This window comes from Phyllobates terribilis, unplaced genomic scaffold, assembly GCF_046119375.1.
Source record: "Phyllobates terribilis strain yellow unplaced genomic scaffold, ASM4611937v1 Scaffold_5__5_contigs__length_657084704, whole genome shotgun sequence".
NCBI classification, from domain to species: Eukaryota; Metazoa; Chordata; class Amphibia; order Anura; family Dendrobatidae; genus Phyllobates; species Phyllobates terribilis.
In genome coordinates, this window is record NW_027362765.1 from 146303397 (window position 1) to 146331086 (window position 27690).

The following is a 27690-nucleotide window of genomic DNA, read 5'->3' on the forward strand; positions in this document are numbered from 1 at the left end:
AACCCCTTATCTCTATTCACCTGAACATCTTCTAAGCTTATTTTTAACTAGTTGAAAGCTGAGCTTTGATTAGGTTATAGAGATGACACAAAAAATAAAAAATAACAATCTTTTATTTCATTAAATTAAAATACAATTATTGAGATTCTCAAACTTATCACTGGTGAAACAGTGATGACAGGGGCTGCATAAAATCACATGATATTAAGTGGTTTCACCTAGTAACATCTACAACCACATAAGAGGTGCAAGCCTGTCTATATACATATAGAGTTATACTGTTTGTAATAGTACCCACAAATGCACATCTAATGCGGAGTTGTAGTGTATCAGAGCAGGTAATTACCCATAGCAAAGTCCAACACGACACTGTTTTACTACCCCAACTTAGGTTTCGCATCACTCGCTTCATCAGTGACACCCCCCCTTTAGACAGAAAAGGAGAGGTAAGGTTTGCATACTGAGCCGTCAGAATGAGCTCCCTTATGGATACACAGTTAATTCATTCTGCAGTCTGCTGTGTAGCTCAAAGGAAAACTCATTCCGGTAATACTTCTTTTTGGGGGGAATTTTTGGATCAGTTTTATTTTTCTGAAAAGGTTTTGAGAAGTTGGAAGAGTTTCTATTATTTTTATTTTTATTTCCTTGAAGCTTTTTTTTCTGCAGTTTTTTAAGAGCGGTTTCGATAAGGATTTGCTTCAAAGAAGTGACATAAACCATTTTTTTTTACCCACTAGGTGTGGGGAAAAAAAACCTCTTCTGGAAGATTAAAGCACAGGTCTTTGTTAAAGCCATTTTTGAGGACATTGCACTCCAAAAAATCTCAGTGTGAACATAGCCTGGCTAACTACAAATTTAGTAGCCATTAGCTTTCCCAAACGGATGGCACTCAGTTTCCTTAGGACCCTAATTGGCAACCTTGGTACGTCTTTCATTTAGGGAGCAGTGAAAATTTGGTTGTGGCCCCTGAGGTAGCCTTAATGGCATCCATATTGGCTGTCACCTAGCTTTCCTGGAAGTGAAACAATCAAAATTACTTTTGGTGACGTGCAAATAACAGGATGAGATGGGATGTTGAGCTTTTCTTCAGGTAGCGCTAGGCTGATGGGATGCTTATAATCTCCTGTGGATGAATTTCTTCTGAATGCTTCCTCCATGGCACATATTCCCAGCCGTCTGTCAGATATTCAATAGAGCAATGAGCTTGTTGTTGAAAAATAAGAGAAAAATTTTGCCATGATCGTCCCCGGCAGAGAGGTGATGACAGCTGAGCACCATTGTTCATATGTCAAGCGGGTTAACTTGATTTATGTTCTGCTCACTGATCTATAGACGGTTTGGTGCAAAGCATCGGATCATGGTGTAAGCTTCTTCACCTTTCAGCTCAGCAGACACAGACAGAAGAAGGCCTCTGTGGCTCGAAATATTATTATTTTTTATTTTTTTTTATTGAAGATTTTAGTTCTGACCCACAGAAGCCTGAAATATGGCACCAATATACAGTGTGGAAAATAAGTATTTAGTCAGCCACTAATTGTGCAAGTTCACCCACTTAAAAAGATGAGAGAGGCCTGTAATTGACATCATAGGTAGACCTCAACTATGAGAGACAAAATGAGAAAACAAATCCTGAAAATCACATTGTCAGATTTGGAAAGAATTTTTTTTCAAATTTTGGTGGAAAATAAGTATTTGGTCAATTACAAAAGTTAATCTCAATACTTTTATATATCCTTTGTTGGCAATGACAGAGGTCAAACGTTTTCTGTAATTCTTCACAAGGTTGGCACACACTGTTGCTGGTATGTTGGCCCATTCCTCCATGCAGATCTCCTCTAGAGCAGTGATGTTTTGGGGCTGTCACTGGGCAACACAGACTTTCAACTCCCTCCAAAGGTTTTCTATAGGGTTTAGATCTGGAGACTGGCTAGGCCACTCCAGGACCTTGAAATGCTTCTTACGAAGCCACTCCTTCATTACCCTGGCGGTGTGCTTGGGATCATCGTCATGCTGAAAGACCCAGCCACGTTTCATCTTCAATGCCCTTGCTGATGGAAGGAGGTTTGCACTCAAAATCTCACGATACATGGCCCCATTCATTCTTTCATGTACACGGGTCAGTCGTCCTGGTCCCTTGGCAGAGAAACAGCCCCAAAGCATGATCTTGCCACCCCCATGCTTCACAGTAGGTATAGTGTTCTTTGGATGCAACTCAACATACTTTCTCCTCCAAACACGACGAGTTGTGTTTCTACCAAACAGTTCTACTTTGGTTTCTTCTGACCATATGACATTCTCCCAATACTCTTCTGGATCATCCAAATGCTCTCTAGTAAACTTCAGACTGGCCCGGACATGTAATGGCTTAAGCAGGGGGACACGTCTGGAACTGCAGGATCTGAGTACCTGGCAGTGTAGTGTGTTACTGATGGTAGTCTGTGTAACGTTGGTCCCAGGTCTCTGCAGGTCATTCACTAGGTCCTCCCGTGTGGTTCTGGGACTTTTGCTCACCGTTCTTGAGATCATTTTGACTGCACGGGGTGAGATCTTGTGTGGAGTCCCAGATCGAGGGAGATTATCAGTGGTCTTGTATGTCTTCCATTTTCTAATTATTGCTCCCACAGTTGATTTCTTCACACCAAGCTGCTTGCCTATTGCTGATTCAGTCTTCCCAGCCTGGTGCAGGGCTACAATTTTGTTTCTGGTGTCCTTCGATAGCTCTTTGGTCTTCGCCATAGTGGAGTTTGGAGTGTGACTGTTTGAGGTTGCGGACAGGTGTCTTTTATACTGATAACAAGTTCAAACAGGTGCCAGTACTACAGGTAATGAGTGGAGGACAGAGGAGCCTCTTAAAGAAGAAGTTACAGGTTTGTGAGAGCCAGAAATCTTGCTAGTTTGTAATTGACCAAATACTTATTTTCCACCAAAATTGAAAAAAAAATTCTTTCCAAATCAGACAATGTGATTTTCACGATTTGTTTTCTCATTTTGTCTCTCATAGTTGAGGTCTACTTATGATGTCAATTACAGGCTTCTCTCATCTTTTTAAGTGGTAGAACTTGCACAATTGGTGGCTGACTAAATACGTTTTTCCCCACTGTAAATAAAGACCTGATCATTCAAAGTGCCTGGTATCAGCAGTTTGTGCTGCCACATCAATAATGAAAGTGTGAAGGGACGTTAGGAGCATGCTGTGGAAAGGAAGTCTGTCAGTTGCCTCGGTACATTCATCGTTTCTGAACATCTGAGATTTAGTTAGTAGGATTGGGAGGATGGTACCATGTTGTTGGTTCCCATTTTTAAGTTCGCCATATCCTAGACCTTGAGATTGAAAGCGTTAAAGGTTAGGTTTACAATGGTAAATTGAACAAACTTTCCCACCCCAGATGAAGCTATTGCGAAACGTGCATTGGGTGTTTGGTGGGGGAGCCATTTCTATACTCTTAGCCTTGCTGATTCTGTACATGCTATGATATGTTCACATGTCCAGTAATCATCAGTTAGAACGGATCCAGCAGCAATCCGTTGACAAAAAAAGTTGTACAGACACAACATTTTTGTCCAGCTAAAAAGAACTGATGTCAACTGGATCCGTGTTTTTTTTTTTTTTTTTACATTGAAATCTTTGGAAAACTGATCAGTTAAATAGCTATCAGTTTTGTTCTATTTGAAACTGATCCAGTAAGCAAAAAACAGATCCTTTTCAAATGACAGAAAAATGGATGGCTGATTAGCAGATCAGTTTTCCATAGACTTCAATGTTATAAAAACAGATCCAGCTGAAATCAGTTATTTTTAAACAAAAACGTTCTGTATGCACAACTTTTTTGCCAACGGATTGCTGCTGGATCCGTTTCTAACTGATGATTACTGGACATGTGAATATAGCCTTACTGATCAGTGTGATGTTTGGTTTACTATGACCTTACAGTCAGTATTTATGATGTTCCTTATTGTTTTGTTTGACTTTCCCATTTGAATTGATTCTTTTTTTTTTTTTAGTGCATTTTGCTATTTGCTATCTTTATTGGCTCACCCACCGTTTCTTCATTTGTCTGTGTATATTGCCCCTTTTTTACGTGTTTTTTTATATTTTCTAATAATAAGTTATATGTACTTTTATTAAATATATGATTATTTATATCCTGTACATTTATTCTTGTTGGACCATTTGTATGTTGTTTTAATTAAAAGTACCTTAGTGTATTATGACTACATCTCCTGTGCATATCTAAAGTAACAAACCCTTTGCAGTCATCCCCTTTCCATCTTTCCCAACATATTGTAGAGGAGTGAAGGATAGATATCGTTGCAGAATCAGACTACAAAGTTTGATTATAGGCTGTGTCTATGGGGACCTATAGCGCTGAGCTGGAGCTTTATACACAAAACTAAAGGTGGTTTGCAATGCTGGCTATTTTTTTTTATTTTCATACATATGGTTGGGAGGTGGCCCATCAACAACAATATTCCTTGTATTTACAGCCTTTTTTTCTTCTCCCCCCGACTCTTAGATAATCATTATCATCATCTTGTTGCTGGGTTATAATTACATATATCTGTTTTTTTTTTCTGCAGACTATGATAGCAGCGCGATGTCCCACAGATGAGCTTTCCCTCACAAACTGCGCTGTGGTGAATGAGAAGGATTTCCAGTCTGGACAGTAAGTATAGATATGTTGGTTTTTATTTCCTTTGGGGAAAGTTTAATGGTTTTCTATGTAGCAAATGGCGAGCAAACGATGCAGAAGACCTGCAATGAAATAGCGTGGCCTGGGAGTCATTATTTTGTGTTTTTTCTTAATTGCGGGATATCTGGGACCCTGCTTCCTAAGGGATCCAATTCTGCTTCTGGATACTTCCAAAAAATCAGACCCCGCTTAGTAGAAGTAAACTGAACTCTTCTTTCCTGTAGTATAAATGCTCAGCACAGAAACCATATGATTGACCATTTAATCATCACTTTTAGTAGAGACTTTTTTTTTTTTTTTACTATTTCAGGTGTTTCAACACCTCCTGTCCTATTGAAAATGACTCTGGTCCAACAAAAAGTCTTTAAAGGGGTTTGTCTTTTTAAAGGGGTCTCCTTCAGCTGCAGTATGTATGTATGTGTGTATATATATATATATATATATATATATATATATATATATATATATATATATATATATATATATACATATACACACATACATATATACACACACACACTGCTCAAAAAAATAAAGGGATCACTTAAACAACAGAATATAACTCCAAGTAAATCAAACTTCTGTGAAACCAAACTGTCCACTTAGGAAGCAGCACTGATTGACAATCAATTTCACATGCTGTTGTGCAAATGGAATAGACAATAGATGGAAATTATTGACAATTATCAAGACACCCTCAATAAAGGAGTGGTTCTGCAGGTGGGGACCACAGACCACATCTCAGTACCAATGCTTTCTGGCTGATGTTTTGGTCACTTTTGAATGTTGGTTGTGCTTTCACACTCGTGGTAGCATGAGACGGACTCTACAACCCACAGAAGTTGCTCAGGTAGTGCAGCTCATCCAGGATGGCACATCAATGCGAGCTGTGGCAAGAAGGTTTGCTGTGTCTGTCAGCGTAGTGTCCAGAGGCTGGAGGCGCTACCAGGAGACAGGCCAGTACACCAGGAGACGTGGAGGGGGCCGTAGGAGGGAAACAACCCAGCAGCAGGAATGCTACCTCCGCCTTTGTGCAAGGAGGAAGAGGAGGAGCACTGCCAGAGCCCTGCAAAATGACCTCCAGCAGGCCACAAATGTACCTGTGCCTGCACATGGGGACCAGGGGAGGATGAGTAAAGCACAATTTTTCTTGAAAAAAAAAACCAAAAACCTGCAGTCGAGGTACAGATGTTTTTCGAAGGGTGTGTTCTAATTCACATCAGTAGCGAGTGACTTGACACATGGACACATGCCAACAGCTTGTAAAGGGCTTGTGCAGCGCCACTCCTTTCCACAGCAAACATGGAGGGACATGCGTTTTTACCCTATTTATTCATTTCAAATTCTATAATATGGGGACGAGGAGGTATTTTTTTGATTTTACAAGCTGCCAGCTTGTAACCACTGAGGCCACTTATTGTAGAATTTGCATGAATGGACCATCCCTCTATTGTGATTCCTAATGATCAGTTCTGGTAGGAAGTGTTTAATTTCAGTTTAGCGCCACCACTGGGCATGTAAAGCATTACATACTGACCTTGTAATACAACGACAAGACAGGTCCCCCAGATGAAGGTATTTTTAGCCCATCTATTCATTCCAAATTCTACAATATGGGGACGAGGAGGTATTGAGATATAGTTGGCCTTGAATATTTCTAGCAGACAAAAATAAATCCCATTGCTTTGGAAACAATTATTAACTTTGACAAGTGCACTTGCTAAGTTTTAGCAGAAAAGGTGATGCCATTTTGGAATTAAGAAAAGTTAACCCCGTCAGGTGAGGATTGGGACTTCGGCAAAAACTTTCCAAAGGTGAGCCCACCAACAAGTCTCGCATTGCCCTGCAAATAAATCAATGAAATTGGCTTTGAAAGCCTCGATCATCGAACTGCCATACTCGGCTGATGTGGACCCATCTGATTATTATTTCTTTCGGAAAGTCAAAAGTTTATGACAAACGAGATGGTTAATGATGCTGTGGAGTTTTGGTTAATTGAAGATCATTATAGAGGATTCCTGACTGTAGAAAAGCCCTCCCCCGCTCATTAACGGCTTAACAGCAATTACAACTTCTCATCTTGACGAGAACACGTGCAAAAAAAAAAAACCCTACACTTCATCCTAAAAAATAGAAAACTGTTAAAATTTTGAAGAATAAAATTTCCAACTCTTTGTTTATTTTTTTATTTCATCATGTTCTGGTTGCTTGAAACTTCCGGAGCTCTTATGGGTTTCAGTAGATCAAGTCGATGCAGACACCTCCATCCTAGTGCTACCTCTCCTTGTGGCCCATATGTCCTTCACCCACTGTAGAGTTGGGCAGGAGCAGGTGACCAAGGAATGTATCTGAGGCCTGGTCACCACATGTGCTGTACCATCTCTTATATTTATATACAGTACCTTATTACAAGATTGGCTTATTATCTAGTTAAACAACCACATGGCGTACAAATGCGGCAATCTTGATTTTCAAACACACCCATCATCTTTTTCTAGACATGTTGTTATAAGGACGTCACCAAACCATCGATATATCTTCACCGTGAAGACCCACCACACTGTCCTGCCAGGCAATATCGCTTTCAGCCTCCCTCAGGTAAGACACTGGAGCGTCTTGATCATTACTCTTCTTCTTAGGTGTTGCCGACTTAGACTAAACAGCCTTAAACTGTGCATTAAAAAAAATGTGTTGCAAACATCAGGGCATCTTAATCTTAGCCTAAGACTAAGAATGCTCTGGCGTTTGAGACATTTTTTTTTTTTTACTGTGCACTATTTCTTTGTTTTAATTGAACAGATAAACTATTGATTTTAAGTGCTGTAGTTTGTACTTCTGAAGCTGGATCATTTTGCAGCATTTTCTCTATCCTTTGTACACACGGGACCACAGTGTCATTCCTTGTTTCACCTTGATACACACTTAGAATAGGTGAGCTGGTGTTTCCATATTGCTGTCCTAAAATGTGCCAGTTTATCTTGGTGGCTCGTGCTGATTAAGCTGTTGCATTTTCAGTCTGTCCAGTCTAAGTTTACACCACCTATTAGTAGACTTACTTTTTGCCAGAAATGTGCTCAACAATTTTTTTTGGTGCCCTGTGTAGCACTTCAGGCCATGTCCTTTTTCAGATAAGCCACGCCTTATTTCAGCAATGTCACACCCACTTGTTGGACAAAACAAGTAAGAAATATAGTGCAAGTCATAAAAGACAGAATTCTGGTACCTTTAATTTGATAAATCTCATCCACTCAGGATTTCTATTTTATGTCCCTCCATGTTTGGGGAGGAGACGCCTCTTGCGGTACCAGTTGCTGTGCTTCTGTCTTACTGTACTGATTAATGTCCTATTAGACCAGCAGTCAGAATAATACTTGAGAGATTTTGAAGTGTTGTTCTCATATTACATTTTCAGGAGTGCACCACTCCCCTGCCTCTCAGCTTCCTGTTCGCCTGGGGCAGTGCGCTCCAGAAGATTCACATTTCAGACCAGCAGTCAGTGTTATAGCGCCGCTGTCCTAAACTGTGTGCTCTTGATGCTGCGAGCATCATTCTAGAAGTGCAAATCCATTACAGTTTGTTGGTCCATGCGCTGCAACCATCCAACCGGCTTTAGATCAGTGCTTAGAAGACTCCATTGAAACAAGCAAGTGAGCACTGTGCATGCTTGACTGTTCTGCTGGACTGCAGCGATGGTCGGTAACCTAGGCAGCGAGCATTAAACAGTAAACTTGAAAAATCCCTCCATTCTTGAGAGCCTAGAGGTTTCACTTTGCAATGTTAACCATTATTGATGTTGAGACGACCCCTTAAAGTAATATCCCATGCTGCGGACAGTTTTAGTGAAGGGGGTATCATCTAATGAAACGTGAACGTTGTGGTCTGACTGCTGAACTATTTACCCCATCATTGGCTGCTATTATTGAGGATGTTGTTGATGCTATATTATATGGCAGCCGTAGAAATGCAATACATGGACGAACAGACTCCACCAAGCAAGGGACTTTCATAGGGACTAATGGAGTTTACGAAAAATGATCAGATTATTTTAAAAAAAATCTTTAATCTACATATGACAGTATAGAAAGATGACTAGCTTTTTTAAGCATTGCTGTGTTCTTCTAAGGGTCTCTTAACAACCCTCTCCCTGTACTCTTTTTGATCAACCCTGCATGTGTTCTCTATGAAGAGAGAAAGACATGACCAGACTTTTTTTATTTTTATTTTATATAGCGCCAACATATTCTTCAGCGCTTTACAATTCAGACAATTTTACAGACATTATGGGCACTGTCCCCATTGGGGCTCACAATCTAGATTCCCTATCAGTATGTCTTTGAAATGTGGGAGGAAACCAGAGAACCCGGGTGAAACCCCCGCAAACACGGGGAGAGCAAACAGACTCCTTGCAGATGTTGTCCTTGGTGGGATTTGATTCCAGGACCCCAGTGCTGCTAGGCTGCAGTGCTAACCACTGAGCCACCGTGCTGCCCAGACACCCCTAGTGACAAGGTAACTCCACTGAAAACAAGCGAGTCGACCTATTTAAGTTCCTGAACCTTCTCTCCTCGGATGTCTTCTGTTGCGGTAGAGTTGGTAGGCCCTTGTACCTAAGGGATTAGGGTTAGGTTGAGTTTTCTCTTAGTGTATCACCAATTTAGGAAATTTTTTAAAGTTCTAAAATACTAGTATTCATCACCATTTATGTTGTTACTGTAGTTTATGACTCATAATGCTGACGTATTGCTTTTGCTTCTTTTTTTTTTGCTTCTATAGAGAAAATGGGCTGGTCTCTCCATCGGGCAAGAGGTGGAAGGTAAGAAAGTTCTCACATGTCTCCTCACAGTACATGAGGGCTGCGAACCTGGGGACGTAACGTGTGGATAATTATGGTGTTCAGTAATGTGGCACATAGAGTTGGTGTGAATCAATTTGCGGGACCGGGTCCATTGCCAGTAATCTGCTGATAATCGCAAGTTCTGAGAACCCTCTCCTACCTGACTGCATCCACAGCTCTTCTTTTGAGGAAGAGACCTGGACGTGACCTCACATATGCATCATGCCACAATGATGAAGTCGTGCTAGGCCGGCTAATCAAGAGGAGCCGCGGATACTGTCCGGTAGGGGATGGTTCTCATGGCTCCCATTCAGCGGTCACAGACTACTGAAGTGTCGGAAGGGTAATCCCACTATCTCTAATGAGGATGTACAGGAAGATGGTCACTTTAATACAAGGGTTTCACTTGTATTTTTCTGATATACCGGCTCATTGGCAGCATGCGATGTCGAAAGAGACCGTCAATCAGCTAAATGAATGTTACATATCAGTCTGCAGCTGTGATATGAAGTGAGAATTCGGAAGTGGATTTGGAGTATGTTAAAGGGGTATTATGATCTCCAAAATCCTATCCCAATATGTAGTAGGTGTAAAAATATTGATATTAGCAAATACCTCCAATTACAAATGTAGTATAGTTCTTCTGATTTGCTATGTCTCTTTCCTCATGTGCATGCATTGCAGGACCTTAGGTATCCATGATTGCGACCACTGATATAGTGACAGTTAATTGTTAGTGGTCATTACCATGGATGCCTAAGGTCCTGCAATGCCCTGCACATGGGGTAAGCGACATAGCTTATCAGAAACACTATACTACATTTGTAATTGGAGGTATTTGCTAATAATAATATTTTTACACATACTACATATTGGGATAGGATCTTGGAGATGGGAATACCCCTTTAAGTTCTTCATGTCTTCTGAATATGAGTGTGATTGGTGGAGGTCTCTTGCTTAGACCCCTCTGAACAAGGAAGAGGAGGGCGTTTGGCTGTGCTGTTGCTTTCCATTGAAATTAATGGTAACTATAGAAACTGCAGAATCTTCTTGGATGTTTCCATAGCTCATTCACATCAAAAGTGTGATGTGGACACAGGCATGCACCTCTTAAAAGGGGTGTGCATTGCTTCTTGTTTCCGCATTGGACATGTAGTGACGGTGCTGCAGGGCGAGCTTCACCGTTATTAAGGAAACTATTGGACTCTCAGCAAGTAATATGCACGCGTCTTATTAGGTAAGAATAGGACATATTCACAATACTTGGTACGTAACCAAGAGTAGACTCGGCAACTGTCCCAGCGGCATACAGCAGCATCTCTCATTGACTTATGTGGAAATAAGAAAAACTGAACAAACCCTTTAAGAATGGATAGTCAATCTTTAGAGAGATTCTGTCAACACATTTTTATATGCAAAAATATTATAGCCGTTTATGTGCTTGGCCACCAGTAGAAATTACACTTTTTCTCTTCTTTTTTTTTTTTTTTTTTTTTTTAGAGATCTGATGTACCAGTCATGAGTAGTCTTATCGCTTGCATATGTAAATAAGAATGGAAGTGCAATGGGGGCGTGTTCATATGCTAGAATCCATTTAAGGACCTGGACACTCCCCCAGTGCGCTTGCAGCCTAATTTGCATATGGCTTCTATACTGCCTTTGTTATGACTGGTACATCAGATCTCTACAAAAAAACATCATTTTTATTGGGGGTGCAAATGCCTAAACAGCCAAACCACTACTTCCTTATGCAAAAAAAAGTGCTGACCTGTTTCCTTTAAGCATACATGATATTTACAGCAATGTAAGTTGTATCCCATACAGAAAATAAAATGATGCCTCCTCATGGGGTATTCCCTCCTTGGACATTTTAAAGCCTATCTGGACAATTTGGTGGTCCTATACCATATCAAAAGATCTGGACTGCACATCCAAAAATCATGCGTTGATCTAATGCCGCTAGGCATAAATTTACAAAACTGAACATGAGGTTCTTAGTTTAGCATTCTCATCAGACTGTATGAAGTTCAATGTCACGTCACTGTAAGCCTCTTAGTGGTTCCCTAACTTTTTATAGCCTTAAAGGTGCGGCACCATGCGTCAACCACCGCCGCGGTGACAGTGCACCAGCATGGGGGGTGAACTGGTGCCCCCACAGCACCCATGACTCCAGGCCACACCACCTCACAGATACAAAACCGCACCAACAACACTTAGTTTAACATTATGATCAGACTGTATGAAGCCCACTACCATGTCAGAGTGAACCCCTCAGTGGGTTGCCCGTCCTGCTGGTGCACAGCGCTGCACTGTTAAGGCTAGGAAAAAGTTAGGGTTCCACTGAGAAGTTCACCGGGACGTGGCCGTGTGTTTCATAAATCTGATCAGAATGTTAAACTAAGATAACCATGTTCTGTTTTGTGAATTTTTGCATAGGAGTATTAGATTAATGTATGATTTTTAGATGTGCGGACCATGTCTTTCTCTACAGCTATGGTACAATTTGGTGGTCCTACCTCTGTGACTCCCGCCTATTGGATAAAGCCCTTCTAGGCGAGTTATTTACTGGTGGCGGATGGTCATGTTTTGGTAAGTTCCTTCAGTATTGAAAGGGAAGAATAGTGACATGTGGCGCCTAGATGTGATCAGGGGCCCTGATTTGCTTAGTTTTCCAGAGATATGAAATATATGAAAACTTTGGTCTTACCTATAATCTGATTGTTGTAAGGTTTGTATACTCTTTTATAGTTAATGGTGTTGGTGCATACCCCAGCAGGGAGTGGTGTACAGCTATTTTCATGTCATACGTGAGCTTACTATGGCTTTAATAGCGCAGAGAATTATGCCAGTCATTTGATAGCTCCCTTGCATTAATCCTGCGTTTTTTGCCTTACTGAACCAGAAGGCAGTTTCCGGCCGTGCGCTGAATAATTGAGGCGCTGAGGAATTAACGATGTCTCTGCATACTATAAATAATCCCTCTCTGATGCCCGGGCTCCCTTAGCTTAATGCTGATATTTTATTAGCCTGTTAACCAGTGGTTGGGGGGAGTGTGATCTTTATTTATGAATTAAATAGATCCTCTCCAGAGTATTGTACAGTAGCTGTATGCTCAGCTTTGTGCGCACCATATGGCGGCACAATAACACGTTTCTAGACCGAAGACTACCATAACGTTGTGTCCTAGGAGCAGTTTTCTGGTTAGAATAAATTATAAGAGGTTTAATCACATCAGCAAAATTTATCACTGGGGTCCTGTGTCTTCATTAAAATGGAACGGTGTTGTACAGGCGTAAAAAAGGGGTTTTCTCACGAACAAAAAAACATATATTTTAATCAATAGATATTGTAATAATAATAAGTTCCACAACTGAATGTGTTAAAAATAAATGTCCCTGTGCTGAGATAATCTTATAAATGTGCCTCTGCTGTGTACTGTGTAATGGCTGTGTCTGACCGTGCAGGAACATGGTCTGATCATACCACAGCTCCTGGACAGGGAAGAAACAAAAGAGTATACAGACAGGACAGCAGGGGATCACAGATGAAGGAGGAGGAGCTAGAGGCAGAGCCCCTCCCTCTTCTATCTAGATAGGAGATGACAGCTGCTACTGATAAGATTCTATATCAGTAATGGGAAAGTCTTGTCTTCACTGAACATAGAATTTTGGTAATGACTGATCAATTTTGGCAGGGAAAGTAGCAGATTTTTCTGATAACATATATTACAAAGTTGCTTATTTTTATGTGTATTATTGGTTTATGAAATAAAAATTAAAATCTATCATTGGGAATATTCGTTACGAGACCTATATAATGTTTCCCTTTCACGAGAACTGCAGTACTCTGAGAGATTATAACCTGTAATCTGAAGATCTGCTTGCTGATGAGGTGAAAGTGGGTGTAACACTGCGGCAGATCTGACGTGGTGCCCAGATCTGTAACCCACTAATGCCTTCAGTCACCGCCATATGGCAGTGCCCATGTGGAGCTTGTGTTGGGCGGTTTGTGGGCAGCAGATGGCTCTGCAAAACTTGTCAAATTCAGGAGAGGCTGAACAAGGTGATCTCATCTCCAGTTCTTGTTCCTGGATCTGTAGATTAGCTGATGTTTTTAAGCAAATAAATCCGGTTTTGACATTTTTCTTTGTATTTGCTGCTCTAAATCTGCTTGGTGCAGCCGCATTTATTCATGTGATCTGAGCTGTCACCGTCATTTGGAGATATTTTGCTTTTTTTAACTAAAGAGGAGATATCATCTGTCATGACGTCTGCTCATAAATCCTTGTATTCCCCATGAAACAACTATCCTTCAATGTGGCGTTGCTCTGTTATTCCCCCATATACAGTACAGACCAAAAGTTTGGACACACCTTCTCATTTAAAGATTTTTCTGTATTTTCATGACTATGAAAATTGTACATTCACACTGAAGGCATCAAAACTATGAATTAACACATGTGGAATTATATACTTAACAAAAAAGTGTGAAACAACTGAAAATATGTCTTATATTCTTGGTTCGTCAAAGTAGCCACCTTTTGCTTTGATGACTGCTTTGCACACTCTTGGCATTCTCTTGATGAGCTTCAAGAGGTAGTCACCGGAAATGGTTTTCACTTCACAGGTGTGCCCTGTCAGGTTTAATTAGTGGGATTTCTTGCCTTATAAATGGGGTTGGGACCATCAGTTGTGTTGTGCCGAAGTCAGGTGGATACACAGCTGATAGTCCTACTGAATAGACTCTTAGAATTTGTATTTTGGCAAGAAAAAAGCAGCTAAGTAAAGAAAAACAAGTGGCCATCATTACTTTAAGAAATGAAGGTCAGTCAGTCCAAAAAATTGGGCAAACTTTGAAACTGTCTCCAAGTGCAGTTGCAAAAACCATCAAGCGCTACAAAGAAACTGGCTCACATGAGGACCGGCCCAGGAAAGGAAGACCAAGAGTCACCTCTGCTTCTGAGGATAAGTTTATCCGAGTCACCAGACTCAGAAATCGCAGGTTAACAGCAGCTCAGATTAGAGACCAGGTCAATGCCACACACCGTTCTAGCAGCAGACACATCTCTTCAACAACTGTTAAGAGGAGACTTTGTGCAGCAGGCCTTCATGGTAAAATAGCTGCTAGGAAACCACTGCTAAGGACAGGCAACAAGCAGAAGAGACTTGTTTGGGCTAAAGAACACAAGGAATGGACATTAGACCAGTGGAAATCTGTGCTTTGGTCTGATGAGTCCAAATTTGAGATCTTTGGTTCCAACCACCGTGTCTTTGTGCGACGCAGAAAAGGTGAACGGATGGATTCTACATGCCTGGTTCCCACCGTGAAGCATGGAGGAGGAGGTGTGATGGTGTGGGGGTGCTTTGCTGGTGACACTGTTGGGGATTTATTCAAAATTGAAGGCATACTGAACCAGCATGGCTACCACAGCATCTTGCAGCGGCATGCTATTCCATCCGGTTTGCATTTAATTGGACCATCATTTATTTTTCAACAGGACAATGACCCCAAACACACCTCCAGGCTGTATAAGGGCTAGTTGACCAAGAAGGAGAGTGATGGGGTGCTACGCCAGATGACCTGGCCTCCACAGTCACCAGACCTGAACCCAATTGAGATGGTTTGGCGTGAGCTGGACCGCAGAGTGAAGGCAAAAGGGCCAACAAGTGCTAAGCATCTCTGGGAACTCCTTCAAGATTGTTGGAAGACCATTTCCGGTGACTACCTCTTGAAGCTCATCAAGAGAATGCCAAGAGTATGCAAAGCTGTCATCCAAGCAAAAGGTGGCTACTTTGAAGAACCTAGAATATAAGACATATTTTCAGTTGTTTCACACTTTTTTGTTAAGTATATAATTCCACATGTGTTAATTCATAGTTTTGATGCCCTCAGTGTGAATGTACAATTTTCATAGTCATGAAAATACAGAAAAATCTTTAAATGAGAAGGTGTGTCCAAACTTTTGGTCTGTACTGTGTAATATATATATATATCAATAAAATGACTAAAGTGCGTGGTCATTCCTTTTTTTTTTTTCAAAGGAGTGTGGTCCTTCATTTAGCAAGTCCACAGGCACAATTTATGTATACACCCTATCATCTGTGCTTGCATAGCACAACACATGTACCAAAAAAAGAGACAAGGAGCAATTAATAATGTCAATGCACACTAGTGGGTGTCATGTAAAATGCGATTTTAGTCTGGGATTACCCCTTTAATATTTTATTTTCCTATTGAGTTTAAAACGGTCAGGCTGATAGTTGCTAAATACTTGCCTGTTCTACCCAGCGCCGCCTCAGCGATTTTGCTGCTTCACATCAACAAAGCAGCTCTTTGTCTCCTGCTCTGCTCCGCTGACGTCATGCTGATTGACCACTGGCTCCCCGCAGTTAGGCAGTAGGGACATGGGACAATCAGTATGACATGGGTAGTCACGCCCCATCAGCAGAGCAGAGCTGAAGAGAGTCAGCTGCTCTGTCAACGTGATATCATCACAAGCCACACAATCAACGGCAGGAGCGGTCCATGAGCCCCTTGATCGTACCAGGCACAACAGTATTGAATAGTCCCAGATAACCCCTTTAAAGATTTATTGCGAAACCCAAAGAAACAGCAAATGGTTAAAAACATTTAATACCTAAGTGACTAAACCCAGATTTTCAAATCTGACCTGTCACTTTGTGTCATAATAATTCTACCAGCAATTCTGAAATTATTTTGTGACACTTTGTACTTTGTTAGTGGTAGATTTAGTTTAAAAAGTTTTGCATTTTATTTGTGAAAATATTGGAAATGTGACATTTCTAGATGCTGTTTTTGATACTGACATCCGCAATTAGTGGTTCAAATGTCCCCCGATCGGTATACTGCTGACACCCACTGCATTTTCAACTGTCGAGTGATGCTATTTTCTTATTCATTTCATCAGTAAAAAGGTGTATTTGCTATCATTAAGGTGTTAAAAAATCACCACAAAAGTCAAAATCATCTCACCATGATAAGTGGCCAAAAATACACCCATCCTCTGTAAACCTAGGTCCCTGGCAACGCAAGAAAATGTAAGGACCAATGGGCAACGGCATAAAGTGCAATTATGTACTGTAACAAAGGGGATCTGCAACCAGGTTTTTGCCACCAAATCTGAGAGCAGCATAATGTAGGGACAGACCCTGATTCCAGCGATGTGTCTCTTATTGGGCTGCTTGCTGTAGTCTTGATAAAATCACTGTTTCATCAGCATGTGCACCTCCGCTCCATTCAGTATGGGACTCTGCAGATCATCGTTCTCCTAGAGCCCTGATCTCGGGATTTGACCCCCAGCAATCGACAAGTTATCCCCTATCCTATATACTTGTTTAAAGGATATTCCCAAAGTAATAAGTGTTTCATTCCCATACAGTATTGTTGGCCCGTGTGAATGGAGTCATAAATCAGCCCTGATCGGCTTGTTTATAGTCTTTCAGCGCAGAATTCGGCCTGTATAAATGGACCTTCAGACTGTGCACTCGCCTACCATAGCCTTTGTGTTACTCATCTGTTGTTCCTTCTGGCCTTGTATGAACAGGCTCTAAGAAAAGTTGCTCCATTTAATGGGTGTGCGTTCATTTACTAAGAGAAATGTCAGGAGAGGTGATGGGTCCTCTTTAAGAGCACAGATGTTGTAAGTCCTCTATTGACTACTTGTTTTTCCATGGATATCTCTCAGCCATTTCCTCCTGTGACCTTCAGCATCTCTAATCAACGCTCAGATTCATTTTGGTGTTTGCTCATTAGGATGGTGTATCTGTGAGTTAGACAAGTCTGACCTATCCCGCAGTACCTGAGTATCGCAATGTCACGGCCGGCCATTTCTAGGAAAACGCCTAGGACAGCAGGAATTGAGCCGCAGGATGATGCTGCAATGACTGCTGAGCTGTCCGTGGTCCTGAACCTTCAGATCAAGACTGTGCTGTGCATTATGTGGCCCCTCTGGTCACACAACTGCTCATAGAGCTGTAGATGCTAAGCATGCCCCTTATATCAGCCCGGGTGCAGAACTGCTGGCCCTTGCTCTGGGGGGGCTTGCCCTCTATACAGATTGGGGGTTAAAAAGTTATGTAGGCAGGGATGGCTTATTGTCAGCAGCTACAGCCTGCAAAGGCTGATAACAGGGAATAATAGATCATATCCAACAGAACTGCAAATAAAAATATGGTAATGTGAGCTTTCTGTGCCTTCACATCTGATAAAACTGGAGGCAGTGACAGCTTCTCACTTAACCCCTGCATCTCTGGAATCTCTGACATGAAGAACAGATAATTGTCACATGACAATATAATGGTATATGAGATAATAAGACATTAATGGCCACTTTCTGACGGGGTTTCCTCCCAGCTGCTGATGCAGTGTGGAATAAATGTTGTCTTCTTGTGAGGAGGGAGACACAGGGAGGCATTTGCATGGTGCGGCCATATGCCGCTGTATCCGGGCGCCAGGGACATTCCTTATCCCTTGTGAATCATTCAGCAGCTATTCATGTTACCTCCTTGCTGATCAATAGTCTTGGGCTCCTGCCTGAATCGTCAGTATCTTGGATGCAATAACTACTATGTCTCCAAGGAGTCTTTTGTCATGTCTTATTATTAACCCTGTGCATACTGCTTAGCATTCGGCACTCTTATGACCAGCCTCTTGCTCACATTGCATTTTATCTTTTGCTGCTGTCCAAACCCCCTTCATCTTGTTGTTATCCAAACTCCCTTCATCTTGTTGTTATCCAAACTCCCTTCATCTTGTTGTTATCCAAACTCCCTTCATCTTGGATCTTGTCTCATTCCATCCTGATATGATCTGTGTGTCAATGTGCAATCTGAGTTATATCCTCCCCCATCATTACTAACTTTCTTCAGTGACCGCAAAAATCATGTTTTGGTCAATGATAGATAGCTGTGAATCATAATATCTATATCTACCTATCCCTTTATCTATCCATCCCTCATCTATCCCTTTATCTATCCATCCCTCATCTATCCCTTTATCTATCTATCCCTTTATCTATCTATCCCTTTATCTATCTATCCCTTTATCTATCTATCCCTTTATCTATCTATCCCTTTATCTATCTAATCCTTAATCTATCTATCCCTTAATCTATCTATCCCTTAATCTATCTATCCCTTATCCATCTATCCCTTATCCATCACATATTTCATGCTCCTATCTCTATTATAACGCTCCCATATCACTCTATCCCATCTCAAATCTTTCTGTCCCTCTCTCTCATCTTTTTTTTCTCTCCCTCTCATATTAATTCTCTTTTTTCAGTGACCATGTAAACTCCCTTTTGCCCTCCATCTCTCTCCCCCCCTCCCATCTCTCTCCCTCTCGTATATCTCGCTTCCACTCTGTTCTCTTTCTCTCGTATCACTGTCATATGTCTCCTAAATATATATCTTTCTCATCCCTTGCTATCTATGGATCTGTCTTTCTCCATCTACCTATGCCCCGACTATCTCGTGTGATTAGTCTTCCCAGTTTTTGGTATATTTCCTAGATTGGGTTGCTGTAGCCTTCACTAGTTTTTGATTTTTTTTTCTCCATGTCTGAAATAACCCGGGGGAGTTTCTGCTTTGTAGCCATCATCTCGTTGTACGGAGATGAGAAAATTCCAGTTACTATGGTGATGAAATAACTATAGAAGCATCATCCAGTGATCAGCCCAGGCGCTAGATTGACAGCATCGTCCTACACAGCACGGGTTCTGTATCTTGCATGTACCTGCTGCGTCTGATCTCTGACTCCTTCTTCTATAAAAATCACATTTACCTCCTTGTATTTCATGCACGATTGTTGTAAATCAGGATTAGTAATTATTTTGAGTTGTCAGCGGTCCTGTACCTGTAGAGAACAGCGTAAAATAGGAAACTGCCAACAGGGCAGATTTAAAATGTATTACTAGACCTTAGTCTTCATCTTCTGGTCTTGTAAGACTCCAGATTATATCTACATTCTCATCTAGTAAGAACTGAATCTATCAGCATTTGTAGGATGCCAGAGTGTAATGAAATTGTAGCCCAGCATATTCATTAAAAGTATCTTTGGGAAATCACCATCTGTAAGACGAATCAGAGATGTATCGCTTTCCATTCACTGACAGCAAGCGTTTAAAGCTGAGTAATGTATCCGTCATTTGCACACTGCCCCTTGAATTGTTGCTTGTGGATGTAATGGCATTAGGGGCCAAATATTTTAAAGGGAATCTGTCACCAGGTTTTGCTACCCCATGTAAGAGCAGCATAATATAATGGCAGAGACCCTGATTCCAACGATGTGTCACTTACTGGGCTCCCTGTTGTAGTTTTGATAAAATCACTGTTTTATCTGCTGCAGATCTACCAGCTCTCTGAATGATGAGCTCTGTATAATCCCACCCACATCACTGATTGGCTGCTTTCTGTGTACACTTTGTATAGGTCGAAAGCTGCCAATCAGTGGTGGGGGCGGGGTTATGCAGAGCTCATGAATATGGAGGACTACATGGCAGCAGGTTTAAGAGTCCTCTAGTGATAATCCCCTGCTAATAAAACAGAGATTTTATCAAAACTACACTAAGTAGTCCAGTAAGTGATATATCGCTGGAATCAGGGTCTCTGTCTCTACATTATGCTGCCATCTGGTCAAGTGCCAAAAACCTGGTTACAGATTCCGTTTTAAGGGGATTTCTCCACATGGTAAAAAGTGCAAAGTTCTTCAAAACAGTCCTCTCTGCTCTCAAGCTTTTTATTTGTTTGTTTTTTTATTCTGTAGTCTACTGCTTGTTGCTTTCATTACCGGCCACCTCTGCTGCTGTGGCTGATCTCCTAAACGAGGAGCACAGCACTTACGAGCCCTTTCCAATAGAGGTTGTAATCACTGTTCAGAGATTGACCAGATTGTTGGATCTGACCAGCATCGGATCATCCGTGCCCCTGCTCTCCTCACATACTGCAGAGGAAAAGCTGCCTCTGCTTGCAGCGTCAGAAAGTAGACCATTCTGGCCATCTGGGCAGTCATGGTACCGACCCAAACTGTCAAACAATTAGGATCACTTGCCTCCCTTTGTTCCCTAGGTTAGCATGAAGCTTTCAGACTTGGGAGCAGACTGCTCCTGAAAACCGATCTGAAGACAATCCATTTGAAAAAAATATATAAAGTGAAAGTGTAAAATGGCGTTTAAAGACTATTTCACTGCATGTATTATACATGGAGAGGGAAGTACCAGTTCTCCTTAAAAGACAAACTGACTGGAGTCTAACAGGCAATGCTCCATGGGAGAAAAGTGTGCAAATTATTCTTCTCCGACAAAGAAAGAAACTTACAACAACCTCCTGCGAGAAGAAGCTTCCGCAAGTGTCAGTGTCCGACCCTTTAACGAGTTTTACAACATGACCAGGAATAAATGCAATGCTAGACGCTCATCTGCTGACAGTTAATTTGGGGGCGTTTTGCACCTCTTCAGTGTAGAGCGAAAGTCTGGCTGGTTGAGTGCAACGGCCTTGAGGCAAAGTGGAGCTTGACATTCATCGCTGGTCATATTGCAAGGCTGATAAAAACCGCCAGACATTGACTTATAGGATGGCTACCTCTCCTAGATGGTACTTTAAAGATAAGTTACTTTCATTCTACGAGAGCTAATTTTTATAATGTTTTACACACAGAAAATCAAGGCATTCTTTAAATACATTACTCATCTTGTTCCAGCCCTGGGATACAACATATATTATACTCCAGAGCTGAATTTGTAATTCTGCTGGTTGTTGAGAGAAGCAGTCGGCTCTCGTAATGTAGTGATACAGTTAAGTTGGCCGTACACGTTAGAATTAGATGGCTCGTTCGCCAACTGCTATTCTTCCCAACCCCCCATCTACTTAGCTCTGCACATGCTGTGAGTGGAGAAATTGGTGTAAGCCACTTAACTCCTTTCTGAAGTTTGTGTCCCTTGAGTACAGAAGGATAGGGCATATTGAAATCATAGTGCCTAATCCTTCTTGGGAGTCAGAGCTGCACACATCTTCCCAAAATGCAGATGACCACAGCTAGCTCAGTGCAGGCACTGGCGAAGCAGTAAATGCTGGGACATCTAAAGCCAGCTGAATTCTGAATGAAGCTCTGGAGATAATATATACTGTAACTTTCGAATCAGGACAAGATAAGTAATTCAAAGGCTCTCAACATTATGTAAATTGTGAAGGGTTGTCACCTTCATTAACACCTCATTGAACCTCTCCTACTGTGAAGAACCTGTTGTTGGGTCTTTATTCAGGCTAGAACATTACTGTTCTCCTCACTGCAACGTGAACACCACATAATGACCAGAAGTGCCCAATTATTCCCATCAAGGATTGTTCTCAACATTCTATATTATCGCCTGTCCACCAGATAAGAATTGAGCAGTGCCCACAAATACTTGTCGCTGCTCCATACATTGTCTATGGGACTGTCAAAGATGGCTCTCTCAGTCCTGTAAATGATAAATGGAGCGGTGGTGAACATGAACGACTTCCAAAGGGATAGTTCAGGGTTGTCCCTGCAGTCAGACTCCCACTGATCAGAAACTTTCAGAATACCCTTTAAATATGATAGTTCTCATAGACTTTGACATAGAGGGTCACACTTGAGTTGCTCCCCCCAAGGTTGTATGCTTAATTTGCCATTGATTTAAAGTTGCATCACAAACGGATTCATCGCTCAGCACAGGGCAGAAGTGTGATGTGCACGCACTATGTGTGAGGCCCCGTGAGAAACCATTGCACTGTTAAACCTATTTTGTTAATTGACTTAATGATTCTTAGGTTTTATGGAGCATCAATAAAGAGTCCTCAGCGAGAGCGCTCGTCCTGCCACAGACCAGATGAGTCCTACATAATAAGTTATGTTGTATGGAGTCGTCAATAGAGAACCATACCTTACTTGGGACTCTGAGGCCCTGATTCATCACTCTTTCTGCACTTTTTTTTTAGCGTAAAAATCATTTTTTTTTGTCGTCTTCTTTTTTTTTTTGCGCCAAATTTATTATTTTTTTATGCTAGTCATTTCAATCCTTATCATTTTTTGGGTTTGCTTGACAGTGTGGATGTGATTTTCTATTATCCAGTTATTTTGGGATAATACATCATTTTGCTTTTTTTTTTCTATTTGTAATAAATGTTGCAACATTTTAGCACAATGGGACTACAGTCCCGTAATGGAGTGCGAAATCTGCTTTTGTGCACATGACTAACATGTGACATGTTATATCTTAATGAAAGTATTGTGGCACATTTTAGTCTAGAGAGGTGCAAAAAACCCACTCAATTTGCACCAAATTCATCAGTCGTTTTGTGTCCTTATGATTGATCTGACATCAAGCCCACTAGCAAAAAAAAAACAGAAAAAATACTGTTAAGAAAAGCAATTGATGAATTATGGCCAAAAAGTGTGCCTCACTTTGGTGGACCCACAGTTTTCATAAACCCATGGCCAACCTGTTAATTTCATTGGAATCTGTCAGCAGGATTTCACCCCAAAGCTATTTATATGTGCATGCAGCTCTTTCAAAGACAAGTCCTGCAATACCTTTACATGGACAGTCCTCTCCTCCTTTACTGAGAAATCAGCGTTTTAATTGATATGCAAAGGAGGCTAAAGCACTATGGTAGATCTGAACCATTTGTCACTTGAGCTCTATTTCCTGCCCAACGCTGCCGCCTCCTGCTTGACTGATGCCTCCTTTACCTGAGAAGCAGTCAGTCAAGCAGGAGGAGTTGGCAATGGGTGTGGAATAGAGCTGGAGTGACAGAGGCTTCAGATTTACCATAATCCTTCAGCCTCATTTGCATATGAATTCATACACTAATTTGTCAGTAACTAGAAAGAAGGGACTGACCATTTAAAGGTATTGCTGGACTTGTCTTTTATATAGCACCATGCGCATATAAATAGTTTGGGGGTGAAATCCTGTTTCCCTACCCAACCCCCTGTACCTCCCAAGCTGAAGCAGCTTTTAGCACTGTGACCCCCACATTGCTTACACAGGCATTGCAGCTTATCCTTATGTGCAGATCTGCTTTGTACTGCAGATCCGCCCCATTGACTTAGACTCTGAAGGTCTGCTGATGTTTTCTTCTGTTGATCTGTAGGGGTCCTGGAGGTTGGTCAGCTACTGATGACCCATCCTTAGAATAGCACATCAATAATTTTCTAATGGCCTTTAACCATTTCAGTTCATCTTTTAAATGTTAAGCTGCAAATGGATACTGTGCCACAAGGTGGCGTTGTTTTCTTTGTTTTCGAGAACTATGTAATTGTTTCTATCATGGGCAGCAGACTGTTACCCATTGCTTCATTTCTTGCCCCTTTTATATAGTGATGTGTAAGGCACATGATTAATTCTATGTATGGAAGCAATCCACATATGCAGAACAAGTATTTTGTTTTTTTCTTAGTTGCAGTGTACAGCTTCGACAAGACCAAGCAGTGCATTGGAGTCATGACCATCGAGATCGACTTCTTGCAGAAGAAAAGTGTCGACTCCAACCCTTATGACACTGACCGGATGGCTGGAGAGTACATCCAGCAGTTCAATAACCAGGCTTTCTCTGTGGGGCAGCAGGTAAGTCATATCCCTTGAGGAACCTCCCCAAATTGTTAAAATGAATCCGCATCTCCCCAAAGAAGTGATGGCAGAAGAGAGCAGGTGGTCCTATTGCCTATCGCAAGGAGGAGCCCCATTAAGGCCTTGTATTTCCTCTACAGCAGACACTGCTGGCTGAATGTATTACATACTGGCCACTAAGCTGCATGGGTTGTTAGCGGCCCTCCTCTGGCTAATGGGGGGATCCTGAATGGGGAAATCCCAATTTTCATTTCCTTTTCCTTTCTTTCCTGTTCTTTTATTTCTCTCTTTTTCTTTCTTTTTTTGGGTGGGTTTGTGTAGGAAATGAAACATGCTGCTTTTTTTCTCCCAGAAACATCACCGCACTTGTCTATAGTTTGTATCCAGTATTGCAGCTTAGCTTCACTATAGTGGATAGGCCTGAGCAGCAATACTTGTGTGTGGAAGAAAGTAACCCTGTTTTTCTAATCCTGTACAACCCCTTTATTCCTCTTTTATTCTTTTCTACAGCTGGTGTTCACCTTCAATGAAAAGCTTTTTGGACTGGTTGTGAAAGACATTGAGGCAATGGACCCCAGCATCTTGAAGGGGGAGCAGTCCAGTGGGAAGAAGCAAAAGGTGTGGCTAATGTCTCTATCTCCTATGTAATATATATAATCATTAAGACCCCGCTAAGAGCTCCGCCATATGGTACTGCTTTTTATAATAATTTATGCTCTTGGCACTACAGTTTTGCGCTGAGCTCGCTAATAATATAACGGGTTCGAGCATTAGCTTTTGTCCTGATGCCCAGTGGTGCGCGTGTCCACCACTAGAGGGAGCTAACTGGATAAGTCTTGAGACCACTGATGGAGAATCCCAATATCTCTTTGCAGCAATGCAAAATAATGGTGTGAATGGGGTCTCTCAGGAATCCAGCAAATGTCAGGTCACTTAACGACCCCCATTCACATTCGTTACTTATGATATGACTGCACGACATTGCAATATTGTACACCCACAATTTACTGTGAAACCCAAGCTGTAATTGGTGCAGTTAGTACCCCCTAGTGGCAGTAGTCACAGTGACAAGCAGGGGAAGCGGTGCAGCCCCCTACCATGACTGTGTCCTATAATAATAATCTTTATTTTTTTATATAGCGCTAACATATTCCGCAGCTCTTTACATACATTATTGTCGCTGTCCCCATAGGGGCTCACAATCTAGATTCCCTATCAGTATGTCTTTGGAGTGTGGGAGGAAACCGGAGAACCCGGAGGAAACCCACACAAACACAGGGAGAACATACAAACTCCTTGCAGATGTTGTCCTTGGTGGGATCCTATGTTGGGTTCACCACCAATCACTGTTACCAGGCTAAATTTGCATTTAGTATGTGGTTCAAGTTGGATTTTGAGAACTTAAGAATCTTGTTTCCCCCACAATAAGCAGTGCCAGTGCTTTCTGGTTGCCGCTTATCTTCATTACCTTCTTTGATACAATTTCTCTTTCTGAAGTCCGATCCTGAGCCAAGATATAATTCTTCTATTGCCATCTTTTGCCCTATGGACGACCCTTCATAGCTCACTGCACATGTTCCTTTCTGCAGATCGAGGCCGGTCTGGTGGTGGGGAACAGTCAGGTGGTGTTTGAGAAGGCCGACAACTCCTCACTAAACCTCACTGGTGAGTGATACTTGTACTAACTGTGTTCCTAAAAGCTTACAAATAGACTGTGGGGAAGATGGAGACCGATCACCAAGTCAGGATGACAGCCGAATATTATCGAGGGATCCTATTGTGGCTTAGCAGGTGCAACGTAATAATCAGTTTATAACAAGTAGCCTTACTATCAGGACCTCAGGATTTTACCAACCCTACTTACCTCGTGGCGTCCTCTTGTGGACTTCAAAATGACAGCAAAAAAGGAGGGTCACTTTTTATAAAACCTGCATAGCCAGTACTGGCCGAGGAGAGTGGCATATTGGGGTTGACTAGTCATCGGATTGGAAGTCAGCATGACTTTTTCTATTTTGCTTCTGTTGACCAGTAGGTGGCAGTGTGACCACATACTTCTCAGATATGGCAGTACACACAACTGACAGAGGGGGCAGTGTTTATAATATGACCTGCAAATAATGGGATGTTTATCTTGAACTGTGAAATAATTTTTACGGTCATGTATAAAGAGATCCAATACGCAAAAGGAGAAATTAATTTTATTTTTTTTTATAATGTGGAGTGGGGTAATAATATATTACCCCATTTAAGATGTGTGTGTGTAATAAAAATATACATACACGGACGCACTGTTTTTTCGTGTGTATGTATATATGTCTATCCTGTTTTTACCTTAGTAGATATTTTGGATTATTAGGTTCTAGGTTATCAGTCCTCTATCTATAGGAGCTGCTGAATTTTCCCTCATTATTAATATTATTAATACGACTATTTACTTTTAATTGTATTTTCTGATCATTAACAAGTCCTGCTAGCAATGAGTCATTGGTGGGTGTGTGGTGATCCTGGACAAAAAATGCTTATTGAAACCTGGGTTAAAGAAATAAAGTTTAGTTTTGTCTCAATTTTCTGTGTATTTTAAGACAGGTAAGGACCTGAACTGTGCTGGCATCATATGTAACAATGAGGGTTTCTAGCAAGTCCTGGTCTTGTAGGCCAACAACATAATTATTCCTTTCCAGATCTCTGTGTGGATGATTTTTACTGATTTATGTCCCCAATTTTCTACATATAGGCAAAGCAAAGACCAAGCAAGACCGCCAATCCATCATCAACCCAGACTGGAACTTTGAGAAGATGGGGATCGGTGGTCTGGACAAGGAGTTCTCTGACATCTTTAGACGAGCCTTCGCTTCAAGGGTCTTCCCACCAGAGATTGTGGAACAGATGGGTGAGGTTTTTTTTTTATTATGGTGAAATCAACCGGTCAAGGTCACCATAACGGAATCAGCAGACACATTTTCTATATCCACGCTGAAGGGGTTCGTAGGGCGTAATATATCAAGACTGGTGTTCTTCATGCCAATTTTGATTCCGTGTCTGTTACAGAAAGTTGCTCTAAATTCATTACTACTCTTTTTGTGCCTCTTTCAGCTGCCAGTGCGTCGCAGTGATAAAATATACACCAGTCACGGACCGGAATACATTTTTGCTATAATTTACACCTCTTGTGATGTAAACTATAGTGAATCTGTCTGTGATAAGCTGTATAAGCTATGACCACCTTTCAAAAATTTGTGGGAGCAGGCGTAGGACACCAACTACGTGATTGATATGCCAGTGTTCAGCTTGATAAATTCCCTCCTTACAGTGATTACTTATAACAGATAGCAAAGATATTAGACAGTGACTGGATGAAATGATCAGGGCATGAAGGGGTTATTTCTGACTGGAACAAGGTATATGAATAGTCGAAATGGTTTCATGTACAACGAAAATATTGTTTTACTACATGCTTACATTCCCTATAAAATGGCAAAGCTGGAAGATATTTTTTCTTCAAAATATGTATTGTGCCATTCCTCTGTTATTCCTCCTGGTAATTTTTGGCGAGA

The 27690-nt window shown here is 41.4% G+C and overlaps 1 protein-coding gene across 1 annotated transcript in view; it reads left to right on the top strand.

Annotated features, from left to right (window-relative positions):
• Positions 1-27690, top strand: part of NSF (N-ethylmaleimide sensitive factor, vesicle fusing ATPase) — a 55993-nt gene that overhangs the window by 12539 nt on the left and 15764 nt on the right. Inside the window, exons 2-8 of the mRNA XM_073683133.1 lie at positions 4579-4664; positions 7190-7289; positions 9465-9504; positions 23967-24133; positions 24647-24754; positions 25726-25801; positions 26871-27026. Of these exons, the coding sequence (XP_073539234.1) occupies positions 4579-4664; positions 7190-7289; positions 9465-9504; positions 23967-24133; positions 24647-24754; positions 25726-25801; positions 26871-27026 (733 nt within the window). The remainder of the gene's footprint in view (positions 1-4578; positions 4665-7189; positions 7290-9464; positions 9505-23966; positions 24134-24646; positions 24755-25725; positions 25802-26870; positions 27027-27690) is intronic.